The 25,717-nt window shown below is 42.3% G+C and overlaps 1 protein-coding gene across 6 annotated transcripts; it reads right to left on the bottom strand.

Annotated features, from left to right (window-relative positions):
• Nucleotides 1-19: 19 nt before the first annotated feature.
• txndc9 (thioredoxin domain containing 9) lies at nt 20-25,667 on the bottom strand. Of its 6 annotated transcripts, XM_041199099.1 has the most exons (6): nt 14,263-14,400; nt 12,411-12,630; nt 11,944-12,062; nt 10,470-10,724; nt 9,251-9,375; nt 20-383 (listed from the first exon to the last, which is right to left on the bottom strand). In XM_041199099.1, the coding sequence occupies exons 2-5, from the start codon at nt 12,597-12,599 to the stop codon at nt 9,261-9,263; spliced, it is 678 nt and encodes a 225-aa protein (XP_041055033.1). In that variant the 5' UTR covers nt 12,600-12,630; nt 14,263-14,400; the 3' UTR covers nt 20-383; nt 9,251-9,260. The 6 variants fall into 6 exon arrangements, with proteins under 6 accessions (XP_041055033.1, XP_041055037.1, XP_041055038.1 ...); XM_041199103.1 differs by lacking the exons at nt 20-383; nt 14,263-14,400 and adding an exon at nt 25,413-25,667 and having other exon boundaries at nt 8,918-9,375; XM_041199104.1 differs by lacking the exon at nt 20-383 and having other exon boundaries at nt 8,918-9,375; nt 14,295-14,398.
• Nucleotides 25,668-25,717: the final 50 nt, after the last annotated feature.

Raw genomic sequence — 25,717 nt, 5'->3', positions numbered from 1 at the left:
TGAAATCATAACCCTCGCAAGAGTTTTATTTTTTTATTTGTTCCTGGAGTTGTTATACAAAAGCAAAAGTGTATTACAACATTTTGATTAACTGCTGTACAATGAAATGTATTCTATTTCAATATTTTATAGGAACTGGATGTTACGCTTACTTCAGTGCTTTCCAACAAGATGAAATTAGTTTAATTTTAATAGTTCATGTGTTATTACAGGAACAGGAAATAACAGTTGTGTTTCAAATTCCTTGCACATTTTTAGAAAGAGAGCAGTTTTCTAATTCTAGTTGCATTGCTTTCTTTTCACTAGGCCTGTAAGTTGTCTCATCCTTTCTCTACCATCCAGATTCAGAAAATGCTGAAAACACTCAACAGGGCTGGCAGCATCTGTGGAGAAATGTAGGATTGATATTTCAGGTCGATAACCTTTCATCAGGACTAGATGATGTTACAGATGAACAGCTTTTAAATAGATACAGGGCCAAGGAAAAGTGGGGAGGAAAAAGGAGAGGTTTGTGATTGGGTGGCAGATGAGATGATTAAATGACAAATAATAATGGTGCAAGGCAAAAGGTAGGGAGAGATATTAGAGTAACAAACAGTATGTCCAGACTCCCACTGACTTCTGTTCTTAGCCTTTTACAATTTAAGATTAAAATAAGCTCTGAATAGGATCTTCTCTTTGTGTTAGACAGTTGACAGCCTTGTGACCTAAACATTGGTTAAGGTGTGAAGTTTAGTCATTGCTCCCATAGGTGCTGACGTGTAGGATGGGTGCACCAGAGCTACGGATAACAGGAGGTGTGGGCTGGAGATTCCCCATTGGTATACAAAGGGCAATGTGGGGTCTGCTCTCTTTAAATTCACAATATGTTCTACGTCACCTTCCTGGGCCAGTGAAGTCTTCTCTGCTTAAAAGATTTTCCAGGTTTTCATAATCATGGGCAGAATTTTGCCCTTAGCATGCGGGATCAACGGGGATGGGCGGGAAGCCAATTGCCACCTGTGATCAGCAGCGCACCACGATTTTACGCAGGCAAGCCAATTAAGGCCCACCCTGCATATGACGCAGCTGCGGAATGAGCGCGAAGGGGTGGGTATTCCATGTACGCCAGGTCCAATGGCGACCTAGCAGCCAATTCAAATGTGACCTTGGCAGCCCTTGGAAAGCTGCCACTGAAAAATGTGGAAGTTGTGATGGATAGCGTTGTGGCAGGGAGGCAGGAGGGCAGGTCGCTGGGGCATTTGGCCCCTTGTTTCTCCGATGAGTGCCTCGCTACCCTCCTGGAGGAGATAACAGCATGGAGAGAAACCCTTGTCCCCAGGGATGGGTGGAGGAGGCCCCCCCACCTCACCAAAAAGGCCTGGGAGGAGGTGGCATTCAGGATCAGCAGCCAAGATGTGGCAAGGCGCACATAGGTGTAGTGCTGGAAGCACTTCAACGATCTTCTGTGATCAGGAAGGGTGGGTACAGTGTTGGTATGGGTCACTTTGAAGAGCAGTTAAGAGCTGCCCGTCCTCCTGTGGACCTCAGAGGTGTTAGAGTGTGAGTGGCAAATGTCAATTAAGCAGCATCTGGGCAAGGAGGTGAACCCTGGCTGCTTGGACTGAGTGCCTTGCAGCTCCAGAATCACGAATCAGCTGAATCCTGCGAGGTCTTCCCCAGGTGGGGTTGGCTAGGCTGCAATGGCACTGCAGGTAAAGAGTGGATTAATCAATGCTCCTCTATCCTTTCAGGAGCAAACATCCCATAACAATGCCGAGATGTTGCAGACCGCCACACCTAATAATCCTCACTTTTTATGAACAGGAGGCCCTGGAGCTGGAGAGGCGCCATGCGCCTAGGTCAAGTGAAGTTGGGGTGCCACAGAGGTAAGACTGCACTGAGGTGAGAATGTCGCTAATTGCAACAATTCCATTGTATTCTCTATATTGGTGAGAGCCTTGAACCTGGAATCCCCATTGATGATGGAAAGATGAGGGCACCCTGATACATATCTCTGTCTCACGAGGCTGCCAGGCATGCACAGTAGCAGTGTGATGACTTTAACTAATGACATGTCCTTGTTCTTCATTTTAGGCTCACCAGCAGTACTTTGGGATGAACAGCCTGAAGGCCCACCCCTGACCTCTGAGGACCACACCTGTTCTCTCAAGCAGGCACACACGCAGATACCAGCACCTCGGTGTGCATTAGATCACTGGCTACTATCTTGGTGCACATTGGTGAGGGTACTTCACACTTGCTTGAGGTGCAGGCAGAGGTAGAGAGTGTCCAGGGCACCGGTTGTCGGAGGACGGCTGGGGATAAGGACAATGATCAGTCGATGGCTGATGTGCCTCTGGAGTCATCCATGAGACATCAGACGCTGGACATCCAGCAGGGTGGGTGGGAAGATCTAGCGGAGATACATAAGAGAACATGTGCCATGGTCTTCGTTGTGGAGAAGTACTTGTGGAGCATGAGCACTGTGTTGACCCTCGTGGCCAGGCACAATGCCTCCTCCATGGAGAAAGTGGCAATTCTCATGGAGAGGCTTCTCCAAGAACTGAATCGGGTTACTGGAAATGTGCTCAGACCTGCAAGCCCTCACACTGGCAATGACCTCAGGTGGTATCAGTGTGGGAAATGGATTGGGTACCCAATATCCCAGCTAGACGCTCGTCCAACGGTGAGCAGGGAGGTCCAGAGCGACCTCATGTTGGTGCACGAGCTGTCTGTTGTCTCTGCGGGCACGTCAGGGTGCTCTGGCTGAGGGCAGCAGCTCCTCCGCCCCTCTTCCAGTGGCATCTGATGAGGCTGCGGCGACTAGGGAGATGCCAGCTATGGCACCGGCCACTCCCAGGCGGACCAGCACAGGTTCCTCAGGCCAGAGGACACCCACCAAAGTCATCAAGGCCAACAGGACAGCAGAGTGAGCAGCATGTCTCCAATATCAGTGCTAGCGAGAGGGGAGCACCTAGATGTAGCACCCACAAATGAGGCTTAAAAGCACCTTAATCACAACATGGCCTGATCAAGGGTGATATTTTTTTCCCCCCATTTTTCTGTTGTGTTTATTGGTGTGATGGAAAACATCTGTCAATGTTAATTTGTAGAACGTTTGCCAGGTAACAGTTAACTGTGCTTTTGTGCAACTGGCCTCTGGATATTTAATTTTTGCAGGGTAAGCCATGATGTTATGATGGACGTGTTTCTCCTTACACTATGTGCAATTTCAATAAAGTTTATGTTGTTGATCAAGGAACTGGTCCTGTCAGGGATCAAATATGGAGCCTGCAGCCCTGGCATATGGTGGTGGCTTTTATTTGGTAGGCTAGCTGAAGAAATGTTGGATCAAAGTGTCCTGGATGTCTCTGCCTCCTTGGAGGTTGCCCTCAGCATTCTCCTGACCGTGCTCATCCTCGGACTCACTACTGGACTCATCGTCTGTTGCCTGTACAGCTGTGTCAAGATCATCTTCCGCCACTGCATCCCCCCTTTCCACAGCCAGATTGAGGAGCGCGCAACATGCAACCATTATCAGTGACACACGATCTGGGGGGTATTGGAGTGCGCCCCCTGAACGATCCAGGCATCGGAAGCGCATCTTGAGAAGACCAATGGTTCTCTCTAACACCACCCTCGTGGAGCCGTGGCTCCTGTTGCATTGCTGCTCAGCCCCTCTGTTCTTGGGTGGCGGAGAGGCGTCATGAGCCACCTTTTGAGGGGGTAGCCCTCATCACCCAGCAGCCATCCATCCAATCGGGCTGGAACACTGAAGAGCCTTGGCACCTGGGAATGCCTCAGGATGTAAGCGTCATGGGAGCTGCCGGGGTACCTTGCAGTCTTGCAGAATCTGCATCCTGTGGTCTCACACTATCTGCAAGTTCATGGAGTGGAAACCCTTCCTGTTAATGAAAGCACCCAGCACACCTGCTGGCGTCTTGATGGCCACGCATGCTGTTGATTGTACCTGGACACGGGGATATCCAACAATTGCTCGCTCTGCCTGGCTGGCCTTGTCCATGTGGCAGTGAATGAAAGTCAATGCATGCCTGAACAGAGCATCGGTCACCAGCTTGATGCAGCTATGGACAGCTGATTGGGAGACTCCACACAGGTCCCCCACTGAGCCCTGGAAGGAGCCGGAGGCATAGAAGTTGAGGATCACTGTGACCTTTAGTGCCACTGGCATGGGGTGTCCACCCACAGTCGGAGCTGATCTCAAGGCTGATCCGCTGACAAATGGAGGTCATTGTCGCCCTTGAGAGGCGGACCCCCCTTTGGCATTGTACCTCAGACATATTGAGGTAGCTGCATCGCTGCCTGTAAGCCCTGGCACTAGGATAATGGTGTTGTCTGCAGCCCTTTCTGCTTTGGACTTCCTGTTGGCCCTGTACCTCTCCTACCACAAGTCGCTCCCCTGGAGACTGAATAGGGACACCTGGCCTCTTCCCCCATTTGGCCCACTCTTCCTCCTCAGAGGAGGTGCCTCCAGCAGAGACCACAATCCCCATTACCAGGGTAAGGGGAAGGTTGTCTGATACCTGAAAGGCCCCAAATGGTATGAATCCTCTGGGGTCCTAAACTGAAGTCTCTCATTTCTGTCAATGCAGCTCTGAAGCAAAATGAATATGTCTCGTTCGCACAAGCAACCAGCAGCAAGTTATATCCTAAACTACAAAGTACTTGCATTTACAAGCCCACTAACCCCCGCCACCCCATATCCCACCTGTGGATGAGGTTTTTGAAATTGTGGCCTGCCCGTTTAGCCCATGCGACGGCCTGAAAATTGCACGGGCTCCGTAAAGTTCGAGACCTTAACTGGCCACTTAATTAATGGCGGGCATGCCCGCCTACCGAAATATCACGAGTGTGTGTGTTAACATCAACATGCTCAGCTGACATCAACATGCTTTATTTAATGCTCGGGCATGTCAGGCGCCTGCCTGCATCCTGAGCTAAAAATTCTGGCCCATATCTTCTGGACATGTTTCTCTAACATTGTGCGTCTCCCTTTGCCTTGTGCTGTCAATACTCTTGTTATTTAATCATCTGCCCTACAGTAGTGACCATCTTTTTCCTTTTTCTGTTTGCTTATACCTAGCTCCATACCTCCCTTGAAGTTGTTCATTTATAACATCTTCCAGTTCTGACAAAAGGTCATTGAAATGAAACTTAACTGTTTCTCTCTCCATAGATGTTACATGACCTAAATATTTTTGTTATTTCAGATTTCCAAGATCTACAATATTTTGCTTTGTACTCATTTGTTTTTTTTTGAATCAGTACTTGGAAAGTAACCTGCTGGTGCAGCTCTTGTTTTTAAAAAAAAAACTGTTTCAATCAAACTAAAGTAATGGCTCAGATTTTACCGAAGCCGGACATTTTTCAGCGTACTCCGATAGGTTACCCTCAGCTCAAACTTTTTGACTGGCAGATTTAAAACAACAGATTTAAAGATTGAGAAACAAGTTCAGTAGAGAAGGAAATTTAGTGAATTAGTCACTACACATTGAAATGTAAAACAAACACAGAGTTAGTGCAGAGTTTAACGCACACAATGTTACTCGTGTAAGTCATCCATTACTGCTCCTTTTCCATTCTGCCTAAACAGGTCCGTCCTTTGAGACTCCAGTTCTACACTAATGTGCTTGGTTCTTAAACAGATATATCAAACTGCTATGGAAATGGTTCAAGAAAGCAGCTTACCATGTTCAGATCTTACCAACACCACCACATTCTGAATAAATATTTATTACACACTATATTTTTAATCAGTTGGCTGCAGAAGAAGAGTGAAGGGAACATAGATCTATTCCCATTGTGTTCAATTTGGAATATACCTACACAGCAGTTGTTCAGTATGTCATCTAAGTGATTATTTTGACAGAGTATCACAACCATCCTAATGTTAATGCAATATTCTACACCCATGGCAGGGTCACTATATAGCAATTACCAACCCAAACGGTGACTACTTTTGCCTTTTTCTTACCCAGCTGCTAAGGTACCACTCTAGCTGTGATAGCCCAGAACAATGAATGAATCATGTAGCTTAAGCTGCATGACTCAGTACCATAAAAAGTACACTTAGCTACAAAAAGAACAGCACTTAGAAAACAAAGAACTAGCACCCATGGAACAGAAAGCAACATAACTGCGAATGAAGAGGAGAAATAAATGTTCTGTACCCATTTCAACTTAATTGTTCCTCATAAGGTAAGTGAATAGTCATAATAAAACAGATGAATTGACAGCACAAAGAGAGATGAGTTTCTATGATCTAATAGCCATTACAAAGACATGGCTGTAAGATGACAAAGATTGGGACCTGAATATTCATGGGTATATGACATTTAGGAAAGACAGGAAGCTAGAAAAAGGTGAAAGGATAGCTCTGTTAAAAATGACATTGGTATAATTAGAGAAAGATGATCTCTGTTCTGGAGATCAGGATATAGAATCAGTTTGGTTAGAGATGAGAAATAAAGGCAAGAAGTCACTTGGGGTGATTCATAGGCCCCCTAACGGTAACCACACTGTAGGACTGTGTATACAGGAAGAAATAATGGGGGCTTGTGAAAAACGTACAGTAATAATCATGGATGATTTTAATCTATGTCGATTGGATGAATCAGAATGGCAAAGGTAGTCTGGATGATGAATTCATAAGAGTGTTTTGGGACGGTTTCTTAGAGCAGCACATTCTACAGCCAACCAGAGAACAGGCTAAACCAGATCTGGTGAGGTGCAATGAGACAGGATTAATTAATACCATGTAGTGAAGGCACCCTTAGGTAGCAGTGATCACATTCAGTTTGAGGGCGAGATGATCAGATCTAGGACTAGTGTTTTAAACTTAAATAAGGGTAATTATGAGGGCATGATGTCAGAACTAGTTAAATTAAAACTGGGAAATTAGGTTAAGGGATAGATCAGCAGTGTCAAAGTTTCAGGATACATTCCAGTGAGAAAGAAGGGAAGGATGCACCATCCATGGCTAACTAAGATAAAGATAGTAAAAAATTGAAAGAAAAAATGTATAATTCCACCAAGTGGGGTGGTAGGTCAGAAAATTGGATAAAATATAAAGAGCAGCAAAAAATAACAAAGATTGAGAGAAAGCTATATAAAGACAGATAGAGCTTCTACAGGTATTTGAAAAGGAAAAAAGTAAGCAGTGGTCCTTTACAGAGAGTGTCTGGGGAATTAATCATGGAAAAATAAGGAAATATGAACGAATTGAACAGATATTTTGCATCTGTCTTCACTGTAGAGGATAGAAGGAACATCCCTGAAATAATGGAACTAGGCAGTGAAAGGAAGGGAGGAACTAAAAAACAATTACAATCATAAGGGAAAGGGTTTTGAGAAAATTATTAGAACTAAAGTCTCAAGTCCTCACGTCCTGATGGACTTCAGCCTAGGGTCTTAAGTGGCTGATGGGATAGATGTATTGGTTTTAATCTTCCAAAACTCCATATATTCTGGAAAGGTCCCATTGGATTAGAAAATAGCGAATGTGGCTCCTCTACTCAAGAAAGGAGGGAGACAGAAAGCAGGAAACTACAGGTCAGTTAACTTAACATCTGTCATGGGAAAAATGCTAGAATCTATTATTAAGGAGGTTATAGCAGGGCACTTCGAAAATATGAATGCAATTAGGCAGAGTCAACATGAATGTGTGAAAGGGAAATCAGCGTGACCAGTGCAGTGCCATAGGGATCAGCGTTGGGACCCTCAACTCTACACAAATATATCAATAACTTGGGTGAAGGGACGAAAACAATTTATGGTTGCTAAATTTGCTGATGGTACAAAAGGTAGGTCGGAAAGTAAATTGTGAAGAGGACGTAAGGAATCTGCAAAGGAATGTAGATAGGTTAAGTGAGTGGGGAAAAATTTGGCAGATGGAACTTAATGGAAAATGTGAAATTGTCCACTTTGGTGGGAAGAATAGAAAAGCAGCATATTATTTAAGTAGAGATTATAGAACTCTTGAGGTACAGAGGCATCTATTATTAAGGAGGTTATAGCAGGGCACTTCGAAAATATGAATGCAATTAGGCAGAGTCAACATGAATGTGTGAAAGGGAAATCAGCTGTCCTGCTACATGAATCTCAAAGTTGGTACGCAGGTACAGCAAGTGATTAGGAAGGCAAGTGGAATGTTGTCATTTATTGCAAAGGGAATGGAATATAAAAGTAGGGATGTTTTGACACAGTTCTAATGGGGGTTGGTGAGACCAAATATGGAATACTGTGTACAGTTTTGGTCTCCTTATTTAAGAAGGGATAAAAATGCATTAGAAGCAGTTCAGGTAAGATTCACTTGAGTGATAGCTGGTATGGGGGGTGGTTTCTTACGAGCAAAGATTAGGCATGTATCCATTGTAATTTAGAAGAATGAGATGTGATCTTATTGAAACATACAAGATCCTGAGGGGATTTGATAGGATGTTTGCTGAAATGATGTTTCCCCTTGTGGAACAGACTAAAACTGGGGAACACACTTTAAAAATAAGGGATCTCCCATTTAAGATGGAGACAAGGAGAATTTTTTTTCTGAGGGTCATGAATTTTTGGAATACCCTTCCCCAGAGAGCGGTGATGGCAGGGACATTAAATATTTTTAAGGCAGAGGTAGATCGATTCTTGACTAACAAGGGAGGCAAGGTTATCAGGGGTAGGTGTGAATGTGGAGTTAAGGTCACAATCAGATCCAGACATGATCTTATTGAATGATGTAGCAGGCTCCAGGGGCCAAATGGCCTTCTGCTCCTAATTCGTATGTAGACAGGAACAGGTTTGACAATGACACCCTACATGATCAAAAAACCTGTCATTTAATGGTGTTGCTTTCTTAAGAATAATTGCAAAATTAGTTGCGTACAGCACCTAGAACCTTATAAAATCAATTCAGTTCACAAATTGGTAAGTGAATTATTGTATGTCTTTCCAATTTATTACTAAGTATGATGTTCATTTATCTAGTAAGTGATGCAAGTGTGTATTTGTCATCTGCTACAGAAAAATAGACTTACAATGCAATTGCAGCAAAATAGATGACTTTCTACCAACATTCATGAAACATTTCTGAAAAAACTTTAGTCAATACCTGACAGAGTCACTATTTACAATGCAATTGTATTTGCAGTTTTATTAGTCTAAAATTAAAAATTTGTATGGCATCTGTTAAAATTAAAAATTGATAATGGGTAGGACAGGAAAAAAAGGCTAAATTAGAAGCTTCAATCAAGAAACATACTTAGAACGGTCTAATCATCATCTGAATCAGAATCATTGCTTTTTCCTCTGATTGCCTTTTTCTCCATCTTTGTGACGCATCCACTTTTTCTTTGCAGCTGGAAAGGTGGTTCCATCAAGTTTCCACTAAAATAAAAGAATCAGATTTTAATCACTTGTCTTATTCTGGAGCTGAAATATAAAGTCCATTATGTACAAAATGGTATTTTGTGCTTCTTGGAAAATTGCAACTCAATCTTATTGGACAGAGTTAAAAAGGAAAATTGCAGAAACATTTACTTTAAATAGCCTGAGGTAGCTTCAGCTGTAAAGCAAGAAATCTGCATCAGAAAATTATAATAGTCCCTGGGAGGAATTGTGTGGCAACTATCAATGGGCAAAATAGGCTGCTTAACTTCATAAAAATCTGTGCCTGAAACAGTGAACAAACGCACACAGACATGAGCTATCCTATACAATACTGATTTCCACTTAACTTTTCTACAAAGTCTTCTAGAGTCTGCCAATTGGCACCTGACCAATAGTTGCTGCCTTGCCTCAGTGGTAGCATTTGTGATGAGTCAAAAGGATGTTATTCATGTCCCACTCCAGAGACTACAGGACATAAGTAAGACTGGCATTTCAATGCCGTAATGCGGGATGCTGCATTATCAGAGGTACTGTCCGATGAGATTTTAAACCAAGGTCCCATCTGTCCTCAGGTGGATGTAAAAAATTCTATAATGCTTTTGGAAGAAGAGCAGGACTTTTCCTAGTATCCTGCCCAACATTTATGCCTTAGCTACATCACTAAAAAAAAACTGTCTGGTCATTATTTCATTTGATGTTTGCTTGTGTGCAAATTGGTTGCTGTGTTTCTCACTGTGACTATGCTTAAGTAAAGAGCACATCACTAGCATTAAATCTCTTCAATAATGTTTGAGGGCTGGGTGGAGGGGGGGATGTTCGCAACGATTTTGATAACAGTATTCCATCTACGCTTCCTCCTCTAAAGCACATATGGCATTTTTACAGCCCAAAATGTCTAACCTGTTTAAAGTTACATATTGAGAAATATATCAGGCAGCTTTTCTCATTAGAAAAGTCACTTGAGAATTTTTTGTTAGAACATCACTTCTATCACAGACAAAAGCAATTATGGTTTTAAAAATAATGTCACCCAGATTAAAAAATCAAATTTATGCACCAATGCACCTAAAATAAAAACCAGGGAGTGTTACCTGTAGTTAATGATGGCAGCACAGCCGAGTCGCCATTCCAAAGTCTCAGTAGTGAAGTTGTCTGTGCAACCAAGGTCATCAAACCCAATTATGTAATCTTTAGCTTTTCCATCTTTCACCAAAACCATTGTTGGAATTACTTTGATTCGTAATCTCTCAGAAAGAAAAGGAGCTTTTTCTGCATTTAATTTGATGAACTTGGTTTCAAAGTGCTTTTTAGCTAGAATAGCCAAGTGCTTGTCTACTATCTTGCATCTGTACGTAAAAGCAAAATAAAATTACATAGTGAATTCTCTTCAAAACTCTCACATATAAATGCATAAATATTTAGCACAGAGAGAACTATAAATGAAAAAGGTTATAATGAATAAAATGATTCAACTACATCTGAATACTGGGGCAATGCTGTGTAGAATGATAGCAGAGCTGAAGAAATACAATCAACTAGGTCTGCAGTCTTCCAAACTAAGACATAGAGTGAAGATAGCTTATCAATTATTTTCATTGATAAGTAAATTAAAAACAAAGGCCCAATCTCAAGATAAGCATCAGATATGCAGGAAAACATTCATACAATGAGTTATTGGAAAGCTTTGCCACAATAGTGAATGACTGGTGTCATATCAACTATGGTTTCAAATGATTACTGGATAATTACTTAATATAAAATGACATTTCAAGAAAATAGGAAGGAGGGTGATGTTGTACGAGACACCTCCGGTGCTAGCTTTACACAGTCACATTTTTTATGAGGCACTCAACTTATACTAGTCCATGTTGCAAGTTATCCCCAAAAACTAATGGGATGGGGCTGGGGGAAGGGGATGCTAAAAAGTCAGTGCTGCCAGCTTATTTCACATTTTCATTCACATCCATTGTTCTCATCATCGAATAAACATTCTCTCGCATCCACCTGGTTCTTCAGGCACTGCTCCATTTGGTCTCATTGGAACTGCCAACTCACTGGTATTACACACAGCAAAATGAGCACATTTAACTAACTAGGAAGCTATTCAACTGCCTTTGAAGTTCATATGCTGTAATTAGTACTTTGGAAGTTGCTGAATTGCTTTAAGTAGAGACAAACTTATGCTAATACTGACCCCTGATGGAAGGGGTGGGGTGGATTGGATTTAGTGATGCATTTTTGATCCAGACTAGCAGCTGCAGCCATGTGCATGAGTTAACAGATCAGCTGTTCTAACACCAAGTGATCTTGTTGGCAGCACTGCAACAAAGAGCAGTGCCGCTAGGGTTTCTTCATCATCCACCACTTTCCATTATCTAATGTGGAGATTGGAATCTTGGGGATGGCAGGCAAGAGCAATTTCTTTTGTTTCAATAGTATTGAAGTCTTGGTAGTCTTACTTGCCAGACATCCAAATAATGGCAATTATAATTACCCTCTTTCCCAAGTTCAAACACATATTCTGTTTTGTTGTCTTGCTAGAGAAAATTTTAAGAAATTCCTCACCTAAATGTGGTATCTCTGTAAAAGTGGCAAACCACATTTTTACTCTCTTTAACTTCTTGAAAAAAATCTTTTTCACTGGGAATCTCTTTGTATTCGCCATGGCCCTTGGAAAGCCATTCCTGGATATGGATTTTAAAAATTAGAATAAAACATTTAAGTACTTTGTATCAAAAAAGCCCAAAATTATTTTTAAACTGTTATATTAATGCAAGTCAATTTGAAAGCAACATTTCGTTCCCACAGCCCACTTGAGGGATAAGTTAGTTAGTTGAAAAACAGAAACATTCACTTGAGTTTTATTACTTTACTTTCCGTTTCCATTATTTGATGAACTTAAAAGAATTCAGGACAATAAAAATAATGTAAAATTTCTTGGACGCTACAAAATACTATTCTGGTTTGCTAATATTGTCCTATTTGGAACCAATACCAGTACACGATTGTGTTTGCTTAATTCAAGTTTCCACCTGTTTCTGATGCTGTGCTTTTTTCATTGATTCAAGCCTCTTTTCTCGGAGTTTTTCCAGTTCATCTGCATCCATCTTTTCAAACTTTTCAATCTCTGTATCTAGATGTTGTTCAACTATTTCAGTTGTCTGCAGCATTTGCTGCTCAAGAACTTTACTGAGCATAGCCGCTGAGGGGTTACTTGCCATTCTTGTGAATCAGGAGTACACTACACAATTCCTAGAGGGAAATACATGTTGAAAACAAAAATTAGCAATTATACCAAGCTTATTACTGTCTAGAAGCAGTATTTCACCAAAATTAGGCAGCACTTCTAAATTCCACAGTTCTAACCATCTAATTAAGTAGTCTGTATAGTGCACATGAAAGTATTCAGTACACAAAAATCTAATTTTTTTGATGTGTCATAATTAACTTCAATACCTGTACATCTACAAAAATAATTTCCTTCCTTCCAGTCCCACACACCCACTCCTTCCTGGTCCAGTCCCTTCAGTGGGCCTACTAGCATTCTTTTCTTTCCATCCTCAGCTGCTCCAATTTTTAAATTCTCCCCTCCATCAGCTGCTGCTCTTCCTTTGTTTCCACCAGGGCTGCTCGCCCTCATGGAGTTGTGGTTCTTGTTCTCTCCACCCTTTTTTCCTGAGTGCTCCCAAGGGAAAAAAATCCAAAAGCGGAACCGCTAAAAAATAGGGACAAATTCAATACTGAGGGAATAAGCATGACGCAAGGAGGGAAAATATGCTTTTGCAATACTCCCGACTATCAGACTTTTTAATTTATCTTTCATCATGAGGATGATCTGTTACAAGAGGCTCCTAAACCCTCCGAAAAAAAACGAAAAAAATCCAAGACGTCAACACTAAGCCCATTAGTTTCTATAACTCTCAAATCAAAATGATACATTAGGCTCAATATACAAATATAACCAAAAATGGATATTATATTTTAGGTTCGAATAGATCTACAATATTTTAAAAGGGATCAGGTTCAAATTTTATCAAAAGCTAGGATTTTGATATAAATTTAAGATATGAGGATTCTTTCCCTTTTTGCATGAATTTCTCCCATCTTGGAGAGACAGAGATACAATCGATCACGTGGAATATGCCAGCATACTTGAAGCCTCGTTAATAAATCCGGAAAAGAATTTTACATTCAAACAGGTTATTTATTTTAAATACGGACCAGAATTCTAACTATTAAAGCATTTCCTTACTATCGCATGACAGGTGCGCTCGTTAGTAACCGCAACCATTTCTGAAAACGATTGAAGAGGCCTATTTGGATAAGAGTGGAGTCAAATATTGTGTGCCCAAAACAACATCAGGAGCAGGACAAATCGTATGATAAATGTTGTGTTAAAACGGCACCAAAAATTACCAACACAAAAACAAAAATAGCTGGAAAAACTCAGCAGGTCTGACAGCATCTGCGGAGAGGAATACAGTTAATGTTTCGAGTCCGTATGACTTCAGCAGAACCAAATTTACCAAAAATTACCAGGCGACCCCGTGACACAGGCTGCACTTAGTCACGGTCCGAATTTTCGGTTGTTTGTAATCAGATGTTCAACCCCAACATTACCAGTCTCAATCTGTAACCTACTGAATCTTTTAGTGGCTCAGCGAGAGAGACACACCAAACCAAAATAGGTTGTTATTAGAGAGTTTCTATGGGCATCGTGAACCGACAACTTTCCGACTGCCATCTCCACCCTGAAGCTTCGTCACGCAGCGGCCCTGCCTCCGCCCAACACAGGCCTCAGCACTAAACACCAGCCCCACCGGGCTCTCTGTACAAACACACCGGCATCAGCGGCTCTCGGCCCGCCTTCACTCGCTACTTAACCTGCTTAATACCGCCCGAACTCTCCCACCGACCGTTTCCTGCTTCTATCGATCAATCAGCGGCCGACTGTCTGTGAGGTTAAAGGTCACCGGCCGCTTCCCTGGCAACAGCCAGATATCCGGTCCAAACCCAAAAGGAGCTAACACAAAGGGAGGAACGGGAATCCGGGCCGGGACAAGACAAATGGGGGGCGCGGAGGGCCCTCACTCTTTCTTTATATCTGTGTTCGAATAAAATTACTGGTACTTTGTTAATTAAGCAATTATTTATAGGAGAGTTAATACCAAAATTACAAAGTCCGCTTCTTTATAAGTCTATGTTAATATTTCTACTGCAAAAAGTCTGCTTTCAAAAGGGAATTATTACAACATAAATGTATAATATTTTAGAAGATGAGAAATTTTCAGTAATGTTATGCAGGAATTTACTGTCGGCTCAGGGAGAATATAATTGAGCCAATAAATGAACATTTCCGCATTGAGAAAACGCCCCCGAATGTTTGAACACAGAGATAAAAACAAAAAAACTGCGGATGCTGGAAATCCAAAACAAAAACAGAATTACCTGGAAAAACTCAGCAGGTCTGGCAGCATCGGCGGAGAAGAAAAGAGTTGATGTTTCGAGCAAGGGTCATGAGGACTCGAAACGTCAACTCTTTTCTTCTCCGCCGATGCTGCCAGACCTGCTGAGTTTTTCCAGGTAATTCTGTTTTTGTTCCCGAATGTTTGAAGTCTGCTCAAAAAAAATTCCAACATCAGTTTGTATTTATATTGCACCTTTGACGTAGTAAAGCGACCTAAGAAGTTTCACAAGGGTGTTGTAAAACAAGGTTTGGCAACGAGCAACAAAGGGCGTATTAGGGCAAATAACCAAGATTAGTTCAAGAGTTAAGTTTTAAGGAATGTCTTACAGGCGAGTGAAGTTGAGGGGCTGAGGTTTAAGAGGAAGGGATCTCACACCCCTATTTTCCTTCTGCTGTGATGAAAGGTCATCGAACTGAAATGTTAAATATTTTTAATTCCATAGATGCTGTCCGACCTGCTGAGTATTTCCAGCATTTTTAAATTTCAGATTTCAAGCCTCTGCAGTTTTTTACTTTCTACAAATGTAAGGTTGTTTTAACACAAAATAAACAAAGTCACTAATTATTTATTCCAGAATTAACACTTCTGCAGAGCTGGAGTGAAGGATAAATGGGATTATAGCGTGGAAATTAAAATCGTTTCAAGAATGAAGGCAGCAATGTTTCTTCATTAAACATTCTCTACAAATCGTAGGATCGTAAAGTACAATCATTGCTAACATCTTCCAGTTCTGATGAAACATCAAACTATGTTTCTCTTTCTCCATGGATGCTACCTGACTTACTGAGAGTTTTTCTTAATTCAGATTTCCAACATCTGCACTATTTTTCTTTTGTGGTACAATGAAGGATGAGAAATCCCTGCAGCGGAGCCTAATATAACTGACAAGGTCTGGCCAGTAGAATCTAAATGGAAATGCTCACTTATGAAAACAGCTTGTATTTGTAAAGCATCTTTAACACTGAAACATATGAAAATGCTTCACAGGAGCATGATTAAACAAAATATAACAAAGCCACCCAAGGAGATAATTGGGCAGATGGCCAAAAGTTTGGTCAAAGAAGTAGGTTTTAAGAAAGGAAAGGGAAGTAAAGGTTTAGAGAAGTAATTCCAGAGATTAGGGCCGAAGCAGTTAAAGCTACAGCAACCTGTGGTGAACAATTAAAATCAGGGTGCTCAAGAGACCGGAAATGGATGAGTGCAGATATCTTGGAGGGGTTCTGGGCTGGAGGAGGTCAATGAGCAAAGAGGTGATGGGTGAATGGAAATTGGTGCAAGTTAGGATTCAGGCAGCAGAGTTTTGGATGACCTCAAGTTTAGAGAGTAGAATGTGAGAGGATGGCCTGGTGTGCGTTGGAATATTGTAGTCAAGACAGGGGTAACAAAGCATTAATGAGGGTTTCAGCAGCAGAAGAGCCAAAGCAGGGGTTGAGTTGAGCGATGGTTCGGAGATTAAATATGCAGTCTTAGCAGTGGCATATCACTTTGGGGCCAAGGTTGTGAATGGTCTCATTCAGCCTCAGACTGTTGCCAGGGAGAGAGATGGAGTCAGTAGCTAGGGAACAGAGTTTGTAGCCAGTGCTGAATACAATGTCTTTGGTCTTCCTAATATTTAATTGGAGAAAATTTCTGCTCATCTGGTACCAGATGATAGAGAAGCAATCTGATAATTTCGCATCAACAAAGGAGGCATCAACATAAATGTGAAAACTAACCCTGTCTTTTTGGATGATGTCATCAAAGGGCAGAGGGCCAAGGATAGATCTTTGGGGGACACCAGAGGTAATGATGCAAGACTGGGAAGAGAAGTCACTGCAAGTGATTCTGTTGCTAGGAATAGGCAGATAAGCATGGAGCCACATGAGTGCAGCCCCACCCAGCTGGACAACACTGGATAAGTGTTAGAGGAGGATTGTGTGGTTGACAATGTCAAAGGCTGCAGATGGGTCAAGGGGGATGAGAAGGGATAGTTCACTTTTGTCATAGTCACATAGGATGCCATTTGTGACCTTAATAACCATTTTGCAGCTCTGGGGTGGCTACCTGATTGGGGGAATTCAAACATGGAGTTCCAGGAAGAATGTGCTTGGATTTTGGGGTAACAACATGTTCAAGTACTTGAGAGAAAAGGGAGTTTGGAGATTGGGCAGCTATTTGCAAGGACAATGGGGTCAAAGTTTAGTTTTCTGAGGAAAGGGGTGATGATGGGAGATTTAAAGAAGGAACAGTACCTGAGGGAGCGCTGCACTGTTGGATGGTCAGTGCTGAGGGAGCTCCGCACTGTTGGAGGGTCCGTACTGAGGGAATGCTGTGCTGTTGGAGGGTCCGTACTGAGGGAGCGCCGCACTGTCGGAGGGTCCGTACAGAAGAGGGAGAACCATTAACAATAGCAGCTAACGTGGGGACCAGGGAGAGAAATTTGGTGATCAACAGTTTAATGGAAATGGGGTTGAGGGAGCAGTAGGTGGGTCTCATGGAGAAGATGAGCTTGGAGATTGCATGTGGAGAGTTACAGAGAAACTAGAGAAAGATGCGAGTTCAGGACTAGGGCAGGGGAACTTTAGAGGAAATTCAGCACTGTGGGCTAGGGGATAGGAGAGAAAATGGCAGAGGTAGCTGATTATCATTAAGATTGTGACCATCCAAAGAAGGATGTTGGAGATGAGGTTGGAAGAGACAGGGCAGCAGAGTTTAAGAAGACAGCTTGCAATAGAGAAAAGATGGAGTTACCTTAGTATTTCATGATAATTCTGCATGGGATAGTAAGCTGTTTTAACAAATAAGATCAGGACCCAACATTGCTTTATGCAGTCCTGCCAGATCTGGTGGTGAATGGGTAGGCAGCTGTCCACTGTATCCATTCGAAGTCTGTGTCTCTTGTACTTAAAGGTGCAGAGATAAGGGCCATACCAGGGGAACAGCCAGGGCAAGAGAGTAATGGTTTTCATGTGGACTAGAGCATCAAATATGGAGGTGAGGATGTAGTTGAGCAAATCAATAGCTGCAGAGATGTTGCAGTGAATGGCGGACCAAAGACTAGACAGTTGGAATTTTGAAAGTGCAGTTTTCAGTAAATCAGAGATAATTTTTTCCAACGGCACAACAGAAGGAAGCAGGGTTGGGAAGTGGAAGGAGGATGTGGGCTGAGAATGATATAAGTGCTGATCAGAATTGGCCTTATGTGTGATTGACATGATGGTAGTGGCGAGGTCATGTGAAATGGCGCGGTGAAGGGTCTGGGTGTGAATGTGTATTGGGAAGTTTACATCAAACACATGGCGATGAATTGTTGCTTGGTGTGGAGGCTACAGGAGGAAAGCAGTAAACATGTCTCAGTGAGAACATTTTTATTGTACTTGGTGGGTGGCATGGACTGTGGATTTCAAATGAGGTGAGGGAGGAGAAACAAGGTGAGAAGCTGAAAAGAGGAGAAACTGCCAGAGGAGTAAGTAATCAGGTGAAAGTGTGAATTGCCAACAGGAGCCACATCACAACCATGACAGTCTTGGTAGGGCAAGTGGTGAAATGTGAAGCCAATTGGGGAGGCTTCCTTTAGGGGGAAGGTGTCATCACACCTTAACCAGGTTTCTGTCAATGCCATCATTTCAATGCAATCATCCACAATAAGTTCATGGATAGCAAGGGTCTTGTTCAAAGTAAATGGATGTTTTGGAGGAAGATGTGGAGCGTGGTGGTGAGAACTGATCTGCTGGTAAAATTCACAGGTTCAGCAGTAGAAAGGGTGAGTTGGATGGAGATTGCAGGATTAGCCCTCAGTGGGCACACAGGTGGGAGCTTTGGTGAAAGAGTAGGATGGGGCAATAGGGCTTGTTACTTGCAATGAGGTAGTGCTGAGTACCTTGACTAGAGGATGTCAAGAGAGGATTGGTGGGAAGCAATAGGCTTATTTGAGAGAGCGTCAAACCTGATTTGGCAACAAGAGCAGGAAGGTCAAAGAGTAATGAAGCGATGAGAAGGGATGTTGATTTAGGGTAATGGCACCTTCCAAACCCACAAACTCTATACCATCTAGAAGGACAAGAGTAGCAGATGCAAGGGAACACCACCATCTGCAAGTTCCCCTCCAAGTCAGACACCATCCAGACTTGGAACTATATTGATATTCCTTCACTGTCACTGGGTCAAAATCTTGAAACTCCCTCCCAAACAGCACGGTGGGTGTACCTACACCATGTGGACTGTAGCGGTTCAAAAGGTGGTTCACCACCACCTTCTCAAAGGCAATTAGGGATGGGCAATAAAAATGCTGGTCTAGCCAGCGATGCCAAGTCCAATTAAGCAGTTTTTAAAAAAATACTTGAGAGGGGAGAAGTGAAAGGGGGTGTAACGAAAAGTGAGAGGGGTCTAGTTGCAACTTTACAGATAATGTCAGTAAGAATCTGTCTTATTGATGCCTAAGATCCAGCTGTGGAATACCCATCAACTTGACTCATTGGCTTCTTCCCTAAGCACTGTTCACAGTATCACAGTATCTTTACAGCGCAGAAGGAGGCCATTCAGCCCATCGAGTCTGTACTGGCTCTCTGAAAGAGTATTCCAGCTAGTCCCACACCCTGCCTTATCCCCATAACCTTACACATTCTCTCTTTTCAGGTAGCAACCCAATTCCCTTTGGAATGCCTCAATCGAACCTCCCTCCACCACCCTTTCAGGAAGTTTATTCTTGACTCCAACCACCCTCTGGGTGAAAAAGATTTTCCTCACATCACATTTACTCCTTTTGCCAATTATTTTGAATCTGTGCCCTCTAGTTCTTGATGTTCTCTTGAGTGGGAACAGTTTCTCACTAATTACCCTGTTCATACCCTTGAGGATCCTGAATACCTATATCAAGTCTCCTCTCAGCCTGCTTTTCTCCAAGGAAAACAATCCCAAACTCACCAATCTATTCTCATAGCCACAGTTCTTCATCCCGAGATACATTCTTCTGAATCTGCTCCATTCTCTCTAATGCTTTCACGTCCTTCCTCAGGTATGGTGCCCAGAGCTAGACACAGTACTCCAGATGAGGCCTAACTAGTGCCTTATCCAAGTTCAACATGACCTCCTTACTCTTGTACTCAATGCCCCTATTAATAAGATACAACATGCTTTATTAACTGCTCTCTCAACATTCCCTGCCATCTTCAATGACCTGTATACATCTACACTAAGGTCCCTCTGTTCCCGCACCCCCTTCAGAGGCTCTCCCTTTATTTTATATTGACTCACCATATCTTTCCTTCCTCACACTTCTCAGCATTGAATTTCATCTGCCACTTGTCTGAACAATCCACCACATGTCTATGTCCTTTTGAAGTTCAAGACTATCCCCATCACAGTTGACAACATTTCCAATCATCGTATCATCTGAAAATTTTGACATCAAGCCCTGCACACCAGTCAAGGTCATTAATATATATCAGGAAGAGCAAGGGTCCCAACACTAACATCTGAGGAACTCCACTACAAACGTTCCTCCAATGTGAAAAACAACCTTTTATCACTACTCTCTGTTTCCTGTCACTCAGCCAATTTCTTATCCAAGTGCCTATTTTCCTTTTTATTCCACGAGTTAGAATTTTGCTCGCAAGTCTGTTGTGTGACACTGTATCAAATGCCTTTTGAAAATCCATATGCACCACATCAACAGCGTTTCCTTTATCAACCTTCTCTGTTACCTCCTCAAAATGCTCCAGCAAGTTAGTTAAACATGATTTTCCCTTGATGAATCCATGCTGACTTTCCTTAATTATCCTGCAATTGTCTAAGTGATTATTGATTTTATCCCATAATATTGTTTCCATAAGTTTCCCTACCACTGAGGTGAAACTGGTTGGTCTGTAGGTGCTGGCTTTATCCTTGCACCCCTTTTTGAACAAGGCTGCAACATTCTTAGTTCTCCAGTCCTCTGGCACCTCCCCTGTGTCTAAGGAAGACTCGAAGATTATCACTGGTGCCTCTAGAATTTCCAATCTCACTTCCCTCAGTACTCTTGGATGCATCTCATCCAGTCCTGGTACCTCATCTATTTTAAGTAATGATAGACTTTCCAAAACCTCCTTCCTCTTGATTGTAAGTTCTTATAGTGCACCAGTTACTACCCACCCCCCACCCCCAATCACCTCGGCCTGGGTAGCATCTTCTTCTTTTGCAAAGATAGATACAGAGTATTTGTTCAACACCTCCACTATTTCTCCAGCCTCCAAGTCCCTCTGTGACCTCATGGATAAATGTGTTGGTGTAGGCTTGTGATATTTTACCGATGTCGCCTGTGGAGCTCTGAAAGGAGCCACTGGCGTAAAAATTGAGCACTGCAGTCATTTTCACGGCCACTGGCAGTGGATGCCCTCCATGGCCACTTGGAGTCAAATCCTGCAGTAGCTGGCAGATGTGACCGACCAGTCCCCTAGACTTGCGCGGTCTTCGGCGACACTGGTTCTTGGTCATCAGCAAGAGGGAAAGCCGGCATCTACAGAACCTGGGTCTAGCTAAGCGCCGACCAACGATGGCTCTCTGTGGGCCTCCAGCAGTGTCTGCGGGAGCCCCAGTCGCCCCTTCTTCCTGAGGGTGCTGCTCCTCCCTCTGTGCAGCCAGGCACCTCCGTCGCACTTTTCTCTGTCACCTCCACTCTCTGTAGGCCGCAAAGCATACAGCTAGTTCACCAGGCTCCATGCTCCCAATGTACTGCTCCTGCAGCTGTTTAGTCATTGTTTTGAATAACATCTTTGCACTGTCAGAAAAGAGTAACTCTTGAGACTTGTAAAATTGCTTCATTTGAGACACATTGACAGGGAGAGTCATTAGAGGAAAATTGGATGGAATTCTTATGAAAGAAACACACAGGGTTTACATCCCAAATTAGCAAGACCAATAGTGATAGGGGTGCCAACCTTAAATAGGTATGAACATCATGTAACAATATACTGGATAAGATCTGCACAATTTCCACTTTAAGGATCCCTATTTCAAATCAGTGTCTAGGGTTGCTAGGTGATAGTAAATATCCAGGAATTGTCACCACAAGATAGAGATATCTGGCTTTATGGACACTTACATACTGGTTTTGCTCTCTTCCACCAAGACCACCACTGTACACCCCCCCACCCTCCCCCCCCACCCCACCACCACTCCCACTTCATGGCATTTAAATTCTTATGAACCTGTGTGCTAATGAAAGAAAATTATTTATTCTTTCAGCATCTCTCCTCCTCCCCCAGTAATGCCTCAGTACTGTTACCAGCACTAATGGATTGCTTAATGGAAATCGCCTTGCCTGAAATGTGTAGAAGAGGAGAATTTATGAAGAATGTTACATAGGTCAGGCTGCACAATGGATACTCTGTGCCTACTTGTTAGTATGTACACATGCAAACTGATTGGGCCGGTCTGGTTGAAGTGACTTAATGAATATTATTCCAGACAGAGGAGAGATGTGGGACAGTTTCCCCTTTCTCCCATCTCTTGACTGACCACAACAATATGTGTTTTTGAAAAGGAGTGTTTTAGCCCCTTGAGTGCTGTGACTTTTAAGAAGAAGACACAAAACATGCTTTTTTGTTAGTTTAAATCAAAAAAAGATAAATGTTTATTTTGAACAACATCCAAAATGTAATCACAACAAACAGCCAATCATCATTCACACAAGATCCACACACACAAGAAAAGATGATTACAGACAAAAGGTAGCATGCACTGATATCTTTAAGAAGCGTTCAAGAGTCACTATTACGCTGTTTCTTCAAGATGGTTGTCAGAAGCATTGCAGGCCTGAAAATTCTCTCTTGGTTCACTGAAGAAAAGATGGAGGTTAGGAGTTTCTGTTGATGAACTTAAACAAATTCCTGAATTGAAAATATATCCTGCAGGTAAAAAGAACTAGCCTCACTTCTTCCCTGCCTGTGGTGGATTCTCTAAGCAGGGTTCTTCCTTTGGCTGGGCGAGATGTTTCCCTCTGTGGTGTTGGTCCCAGACTGCCTTCTCTGGGCTGTTCTTAGAACATTAAGACCTTTGCCATCTCATGCCAGTTCCTGTTATGTGACTATAGAATCAATACGCCGATTATCCACACAAATAATTTGATGTCATAAGCCATTGCCACACAAAGGGGGATGAATGGTGGCCATTTGCACATGCTTGTGAAAAAGTGGTTCCTTCACACCCCTCTTTGTTGGATTTCAAGTTTGCACACACCAAGTCTGGAGGACCATTATATTTAAGGTTGTGTAAATATCCAGACAATAATTCCACAAATGATCTTGTTGCATCTGATGTCTCTTCAATAGATGGTTCTTCAAAAGGTCCTTTAGATCTGAATGACTTTCCAGAGCTATGTACAGAAACCACAAAAGAAGTCACCTGACCTGGCAAAGTAAATTGTCCATATTCGATGCAGCCTTCTGAAAAGTAAAGTGTCCATCTTCCTAATCAAGTTTTACAGGCACATGACGCAGCCATAACAATACACGTATTTTAGGAACTACGAAGGGGATGTTACCATCGGGAAAGTTAATAGGATTGCTGAATATAAAAATAAGGAAGTCAAGCTAAACCTTTACAAAATACTGGCTAGGCCTCAGCTGAAATATTGTTTACAATTCTGGACACCACATGTTATAAAGGATGTCAAAGCCTCAGGGAAGGTACAGAGGAGGGTTACAAGGGTAACCTAATAAAAACACATTAAGCATGTCTGGTTCGATCTATGTAGTTACTAAAATGTGCACATTCATTTGATCACTTCAGCCAGACATACACTATGGTCTTCCTGCAAAGCGAAAAAGTAGGGGAAATGGTTTCCTCTGTCATGTGGGCTGGTAACTAGAGGTCATAGATAAAAAAAATGTCAAAAAAAAACCAGCGGGGAAAAGAGGAAAATTTATTTTCACATAGTGGGTTGCTGAGGTCTAGAATATGCCACCTGAAAGGGCGTTGGAATCAGGTTGCATTGGAACTTTCAAAAGTCAGTCAGACATGTATTTGCAAAGAACTAACTTGCAGGGTTATAGCGAAAAGCTGGGGTGTGGGACTAAATCAGACAGTCCTTTCAAGGAGCTGGCACAGGCATGATGGGCCAAAGATTCCACAGCTTTTTGCTACGATCCGTGACCTCAACTACAGGGTGAAGTCTAGGTTCCTGAGTACTGAGAATTGGGTTAGAGATAGAAAGACTTTATAGTGGTGAGCTTGAAATAACACCCCCAAAAAACAGTTCTGTGGGACTTCTCAAAATTGAATGAAACACAACTCCTGAATGATATCAAGTGTCTGTCAAATGACAGTTCACAACAGCTGCTGAAATAAGTCAGTTTGCAATAAACACAGTCTGGTTCTGGTTTTGCTCACATAGTAGTTTTAAGTAACAAAAATCAATAGTTAGCCTTGAAGATGGAACTTATTATCCTCAACAAGGCAGCATTTGACACCATGGAGTTCTAGCAAAAATGATGTGAATGAGGCTCATGTTGGAGTTCTAGCTGACCATCCAATGGTGAGTACAACTGCAGCAGTTTCTCAAGATAGCATCCTCATCCAAACTAGCTCTGCTACTTCATCACTGCTCTTCTCTGCATCATAAGATTAGGAATGGCACTGTTTGCTGATTTCACAAGGTATAACTCAATTCACAGTTCCAACAGGACTTGAACAATATCTTGGACTGACAAATTAGGGGAATTACATAAATAACAGGTAGTTATCAAACAGAAAAATGATCCACCTCTTCCTGACCTTCAAGGGCACTACACTTGCCAGGTCTCTCCCTGTCAACACCTTGTGGTCAGCTACAAAGGACCAGCTACATCAACACTGTGACAACAAGAACAGGGAAGAAGCTAGATATTCCAGGATGACTGGCTCATCTCCTGATTGCTCACAAACCCTCAACCATCAGCAAGACATGTATCTTGTTCAATACAATCAAAACAACATTCAAGAAGCTTAGCAGCATTCAAGACAAAATAATGCGTGATTATCACCTATGGCACTGTACTTAATATCCTTCCACTCCCCCCTCCCCTGCAATCCCGTCCCCTCCCTCAACTCTCTCATTTTGTGGTAGTAGGAGTATTTACAAAACGTATTATAGCAACTCACTAAATTTACTTTAGCAGTACCTTCCAGTCCTGAACCTCTACTATCAAAAGCAATAATAAGAAAACCATCACCTATAAGGTTCCCTCCAATTAAGTCACAAGCTATCCTGACTTTGACGTGTATTATTTCTTCACCATCACCAAATCTAAATCCTGGAACTTCCTGTCTAGCACCCTCACCACAAAGACTGAAAAAAGTCAGCATCACCTTCTCAAGGCAACCAGGGATGGACAATAAATGCCGCCTTGTCTGAATCACTAAATATCCTGGGAACAAATATTACAAAAATGTAATTCTCCAAACAGTTTCCAGTACTAAAAATTACCAATACAAAATCACAGTTTAAAAAAAGAAAGGGTAAATACATTTCAACAAATTTAACTGTAGCCATTTGTTAGAATAGGTAAACTGTATTCTACAATATAATGAATAAGAAAATAATACTAATATTTCTTAACTTATGAAATTTACCTGATGCCTCCTTTGAATGTAAAAGGGGAGTAAAATTCAACATTCGAGGTGCAGATTTGACGCCGACGTCTGAGGCAAACTTTTGTTTGCAAAGGGAAAATGACTTTTACCTCCACAATTTGGGCATTTGTTTCTTTCCCTGCACTGCCGGGAGGAAAATGTGTTCAAATCCCCTTTCTTAAAGTAATTAGCATAAAAATATGCTTGAAATAACATCCGCTATTTCTGTACAAATCCCTCCCCAGCATGGATCCCGGCTGTTTTGCATCATTTGCTGCTTTGCACATTCTGCTTGACAGGTCGGG

Source organism: Carcharodon carcharias, chromosome 11 (genome assembly GCF_017639515.1).
Source record: "Carcharodon carcharias isolate sCarCar2 chromosome 11, sCarCar2.pri, whole genome shotgun sequence".
In the NCBI taxonomy this organism is placed as follows: Eukaryota; Metazoa; Chordata; class Chondrichthyes; order Lamniformes; family Lamnidae; genus Carcharodon; species Carcharodon carcharias.
This window is presented reverse-complemented; position numbering and strand designations above follow the sequence as displayed.